At 41.3% G+C, this 6,092-nt stretch overlaps 1 protein-coding gene across 2 annotated transcripts; it reads left to right on the plus strand.

The window, feature by feature from the left end:
* The first annotated feature begins 1,955 nt into the window (after positions 1-1,955).
* Positions 1,956-4,775, plus strand: LOC107550877 (beta-crystallin B1-like). Of its 2 annotated transcripts, none has more exons than XM_016232301.1 (6): positions 1,956-2,027; positions 2,400-2,497; positions 2,584-2,702; positions 2,787-2,919; positions 2,997-3,139; positions 4,100-4,775. In XM_016232301.1, exons 2-6 carry the CDS (start codon positions 2,405-2,407, stop codon positions 4,269-4,271), a joined length of 660 nt encoding a protein of 219 aa, XP_016087787.1. In that variant the 5' UTR covers positions 1,956-2,027; positions 2,400-2,404; the 3' UTR covers positions 4,272-4,775. The 2 variants fall into 2 exon arrangements, with proteins under 2 accessions (XP_016087787.1, XP_016087788.1); XM_016232302.1 differs by having other exon boundaries at positions 1,985-2,022; positions 2,397-2,497.
* Positions 4,776-6,092: the final 1,317 nt, after the last annotated feature.

A 6,092-nucleotide genomic window follows, 5' to 3' on the forward strand; every position in this document is an offset into this window, starting at 1 on the left:
TCAGGTTTTACGGCCTTCCTGAGGACGTGATTTCTGATCGGGATCCTCAGTTCACCTCCCGAGTCTGGTCAGCCTTCTGCCGGCAGCTCAATATCAATGTCAGTCTCACCTCCGGGTATCACCCACAGTCGAACGGTCAGGTGGAACGTCTCAATCAAGAACTCACTAGTTTCCTCCTATCATACTGCCATCGCAATCAGACCGACTGGAGCCGCTACTTACTATGGGCCGAGTATGCACAGAATTTTCTCCGCAAACCTGCGACAGGTATCACTCCATTCCAATGTGTCTTGGGTTTCCAACCCCCATTATTCCCATGGTCCGGGGAACCATCAGAACTTCCAGCCGTGAATTCATGGCTACAACGAAGCGAGGAGACGTGGAATGAGGCTCATGTTCATCTCCAGAGAGCAGTCCATCGGACAAGGGAACAAGCTAATCGCCATCGGCGCACCAATCCCAACTATCAACCGGATCAGTGGGTCTGGTTGTCCACTCGGGATCTTCGTCTCCGGTTACGCTGCAAGAAGCTCAGTCCTAGGTACGTGGGTCCATTCAAAATCCTCAGACAAATAACTCCTGTTTCATTCCGTTTAGCTTTGCCTGGCCATTATCGTATCTCACCCACTTTTCATGCCTCTTTGCTCAAGCCCGCTGGTGGTCCGAGAGGAGCGGAGGACCAGGAGGAGGCTGGTGACCAGAGAGTCCCTCCCATCACCATAGACTGCGAGGAGGCGTACCGAGTTCGGGAGATTCTGGACTCTCGTCGCCGGGGAAGAGTTATCCAGTACCTAGTGGACTGGGAGGGAGGAACGGTCCTGGGTCAATGTAGAGGATATTCTGGATCCCTCGCTTACCACAGACTTTCACAGAGACCACTCGGATAGACCTGCCCCGAGACCCCGCGGAAGACCCCGGCGTCGTCCGCCTCTGTGTGTCAGGAGCCGCTCACAGGGGGGGGCTCTGTCACAAATTCAGCCTCTGTGGCTCCCTCCAATCCCCACCAGAGGGAACCATCACCGGAGTACTGAGCGATCCCCTCGGACTCCAATTCCCACTATGCCCCATGCCAGAGACTAATCACCTGCACAGGTGTTTCCTATTGCCCGGCCTATTTAAACTGTGCCTTCCCTGCTCTCATTGCGAAGTCTTGTTTTGCCTTGCAGACATTTCTGAGCGTTTTTCCCTGTGTTGAATACCTGTTGATTACCTGGACTGTTTACCCGTTTACGATTGCTTCCTGCCTACCTATTCTGACCCTGCCTGCCTTGTTGATTCATACCATTGATTGTCTACCGCCTGCCTCAACCCTTATTACGAACACCGTTTACGATTCTGCCCAGCCTTTGTTGCTTCTAACGCCAGTTAACGATCTATGCCTGTATGATCTGCCTTGTGAACTAATAAAGCTGCACATGGATCCTAATGTTTTCGGTTAAGCAATGTTTTTAAACATTTATATTGTATTTATTTTAGATTTTTGCATGTTGTTATAATAATTACTTATTTATATAATGATTTGTAGAACAACCATATTTTGCGTATGTGTACAGGATTACTTTTTTTATTTTCTTTTTTTATGAAATACTACATATGTGATACATCCTTAGCACAATGTACTGAAAATATAAAAACTGTGTAAACTACATCATTGGTAAAGTGGTATAAAAAAATTGTCACCTTCATTTATTAGTTCATTTATTACAATTTCAGTTTCTCTAAAAATAGATGTCCCCCATATTACTTATGCATTAGGCTCAAACATCCAAGTTTGTGTGGTGACAAGTTTGAAGTTGGAATTCGGTTGCTGAATTATTTTCCTCTCTGGCTCTCACATACTCTCTTTCTCACTCTGTGCTGATGATGAGGGGCTTCTTTTCTGTGAGTTTGCTGAACACGGCATATTTCATTGTTTCAGTGTAATCCTCACAGACTCAGCGCCAGGGTATAAGAGCTGAGAGCACGATCAGACACAAACACACTCAGAGTGAACCCTGGGTACGGACACACACTCACTGAACACACAGGTAAGACATCAAAATATCCACTCACACATACACTTTAAACTTTAACCCAACAGCTTGGAGAGTACAAGAGGCAAGTTTTGATTTGCAACACCATCATCAACACCAGCACCCCACACTTCCCTTTGTCCCTACCACTTTAAAATAGTTTCCCCGCGAAGACCCCTTACATCCATTCTAAACATATGTTTTTTTTATTTTTCATCTCCTAAAAGACTTCATCCCTCTCTTCCAGCATCAAATACTGTATATTATAGTGGTCGGCCCTGCCATTTCTTTATTATTTTTTTCTCCATTTTATCTCTCATTTCTGAGGTATATTACAGTTATATGAATATTCTTTCCTTTAATTTTCTATTATTAATTTTACATCAGGTGCCATGTCTTCCAGTGGAGAAAAAAGGACTGCCTCCCAGACCGACGGCAAGGCAGCCCAGAGCAAGAAGTCCGAGATGGGCATGATGTCCTACAGGGTAAAGCTTTCAAATAAACATACACATGCAGTTCTGCTTGGTCATTGATTTAATATGATAATAATAGGTTTCTCTCTTTCTATTAGATGTATGTGTTCGACCAGGAAAACTTCCAGGGACGCATGATTGAGATTAACGCTGAATGCATGAATGTTTGTGAAATGGGCATGGACAGAGTTCGCTCACTACGTGTGGAGTGTGGCCCGTAAGCATCTCTGCATTTATATTAAACACTCGTGATTTACAAAGAATAACATATCTCACTCACCTCTTTATGTGCCCTCTGCAGTTTTGTGGGCTTTGAGCAGATGAACTTCTGCGGTGAGATGTACATCCTGGAGAAGGGTGAGTATCCTCGTTGGGATTCTTGGAGCAACTGCCAGAAGAACGACTACCTGCTTTCCTTCAGACCCGTCAGAATGGTGTGTAAATGCTCTCACAACTGTAGGCCCATTGTTTGAATGCTTTCACAATGCATTCATTGCGTTTTCTCCTGCAGGACCCTGAGAAGCACAAGATCTGCCTGTATGAGGTGGGCGAGTACAAGGGCCGCAAGATGGAGATCATGGATGATGACGTTCCTAGCCTGTTCTCCTACGGATTCACCGACAGAGTTGGCAGCATCATGGTCAGCTGTGGAACGTAAGTGCAAAGTATCTTTAGCCAGTGAGATTTAACTCGGTCAAACCTCTGTGCACTTGTGGCCATCACAAATGCTTGACAGTATTGACAAATGTGGCTGTCAAGAACTTATTAAACTGTAAACTAGAAGTAATACTTTATAGCAATAATAGCGATAGATATAACAATAACATATCTTGCACAACAAGATGCTTAAGATACTAGATGCATAATTGAGATATTTTATTAATACTTTATTTGGTTTTATATTTTTATTGTACATTTTTCATACATTTATTTAATTTTAGCTTAAGTTTTTACATTTTAATATTTTTGTCTTAATCATTAGATTTTAAAAAATTTTTTAGTTTTTATTCATTTTTATTTCAGCTTTAGTTATTTTACATCAAGTTAAGCTAACTGAAAAATAGTAATGTTGCCTTACATCTAGCTGAAATAAAATAATTATATTGTAAAAATATTTTATTTACTTCTGAAAATCTTTTTTGTGTACTATAATAACCCTGGTTTAAATATATAAATTCGTTTATGCATAGTATAATCAAGGGTGCATTAACTATAAAAGTCAAATGTAAAAAAAAAAGTATTTTATTTTATTACTTATTTTTTTATATTTTAGTTACGAAAATGTGTTTATATTTATAGTTTCCATTTTCATTTTGTTATTAGTTATTAGTTCGTTTTTTTTAAAACGTCTATGTATGTTTTTAGTCATTTTTATTTGTTTTACTTTTAGCTATTTTAGTACATCAAGTACAACTAAATGAAAAAGAGATGTTTTGTCTTGGAAACTAGCTGAAATAAAATAATTTAAAATATAAAAAAATGTGTTTTGTAAAAAAAATTTTTTTTTTAATTTACAAAAAGTTTTTTTTTAATGGTTTTAGTTTAACCCTGGTTTAAATACTACACCTAGTACAGTATCAAGGGTGCACAAACTAACCTCTTTGTTTTCTTCAGCTGGGTGGGCTATCAGTACCCTGGATACCGTGGCAGCCAGTACCTGCTGGAGAAGGGTGAATACAGACACTTTAACGAGTATGGCGCCCGTTGCCCTCAGTTTCAGTCTGTGAGGCGTATCCGTGACATGCAGTGGCACCCACACGGCTGCTACACCATGGCCAGCAAGTGAAGGCCAGACCAGGAGAGGAAGAGGGGAGGTGGAGTAGAGGGAGAGGGGCGCAAGAGGAAGGAGAGGAGGAGAGATGTCTGAGAGGCTGCATCTTCCCTGTGTTGCTGCTATGTAAGGGCAGATGTTTTTGGGATGACAGACTCCCTGGCTCACATTGCAGTCTGTGTCTGTCGAGCTGTTCAAGCCCAGTGGGGCTGTGATTCTCCCAGGCCTCAGAGTGTCTCTGTTTGGGACGGAGGCACCAGTGAAAACACTTCCCTCTTCCTCCCTATTTCCTCTCCTCTCTTTCTCTCCTGCATGGTTTCTTTTTTTCCTTCCATAATTTATTTCAATTTTTTGTCATCTGTTCTTTCCCCGGCTCACATCCCCCTTTCCCCAGGAAGATGGAAAGAGAGAGGGAGAGATGAAGGGATGAGGAGAGGAAAGCTCCTGTGCCCTAGAAATCTCCCTTTGCCCACTGTACAGAATCCTGGTCACCTTTTGAATAAAATGCCAAAAGCTTGATACCAGACTTTTGTCTTTGTGAATCCGTCATCATGGCTGTCAATACAATCTTGAGAAACTTGCAGTAATAGGAAGGTGAAACAGTAGTGAATTTTCATACGATTGTGAAACATAATATTAGTTTACATGTTGTAGGCTTCCATCCTCATTTTTAGCATTTTAATTATGTTAGATTATTTTAGGCTATAATATAACTATATAATATGTGAAATAATTTTACATCAACTAGCAGCCATCTTGGATGTTTATTGGACCCCCTTCATCACTGCATCTATCTGATATAAATATATACTGAATTAGATTTACGGAAAATAGAGTTTTCGAATTTTAGTTTTCATGTAGGCTACAGCATGTGAGCTGCTGTCTATTTTTCAAGACCCAGCCACCATCTGCACTACACGGGAACGCGTTTGTCGAGTTTGTCACTGGTCTAATATAAATTTAACAAAAACATAAAAAGTTCTCTATTAGGCTATAGATCATTCGTTTACATAAATATAGGCGAATAAAACAGAAATAATACTTTTAATGTAGAATGGTCAAAAAACACTAATTATTTTAAATCATCACTGGATACTAGGCTATATTCAATTTAGACTAGTGTAGGCCTATATTAAAGTTTATCACAGTCATTATTCTGAAAATGTTCCAGACCGCTGCTGGCTAAAGAGAGAGAAAAGTATATACATAATTTACAGAACGCCTTTTATCCGCTTTCATCTAAGAAACAACATTTGTCCCCCAACCTCAAGACCGCGCATGTTGTGAACTTAAAATATGGTACATCCCCATACACTCATTCTTACGTATGAACCCTCAACCATAAAGCACACCACCAATTATAGGGAATTTTTTATCATTAAGTGCACTGTTAATAGGCCTAACTGAAGCGGTGGTCCAGACGGTGCAAAATGACGTGTCTGATTTAAATGTCGTTATTCAGTCTACCGTTCTGTCCAAGTTCAGAGTCAGATGCTACAAGTAGCGCAAGCAGGACGCTTCACATTACCACTTGTGTCTCTACAAAAAAAACAAAAGACAAGTCAGACCGTCAAACGTCCAAGGGGCCGGTAAGTGTGCCCAAACAAAAGAAAGTCTGTCACTGCAATTCCCCTGCAAACATGTCCTTGCGGGGCCCATGCTGGCTTTTTGTGGGCACAGTGGGCTAGGGCCAGCCTAAACAGGCCCGGTGTGGGCTTGCCCAGGCGAGGTCCACAGCTTTGGGCTCACCGCAGCCTCTCTGTGAGCAGCCTACAATATGGGATGATATATTGATAAAGGTCACTTTCATCCAGTTCAGGTAACTAAAGCAATTGA

The sequence above is a fragment of the Sinocyclocheilus grahami genome, unplaced genomic scaffold (genome assembly GCF_001515645.1).
Source record: "Sinocyclocheilus grahami isolate Dianchi unplaced genomic scaffold, SAMN03320097.WGS_v1.1 scaffold409.1, whole genome shotgun sequence".
NCBI lineage: Eukaryota > Metazoa > Chordata > Actinopteri > Cypriniformes > Cyprinidae > Sinocyclocheilus > Sinocyclocheilus grahami.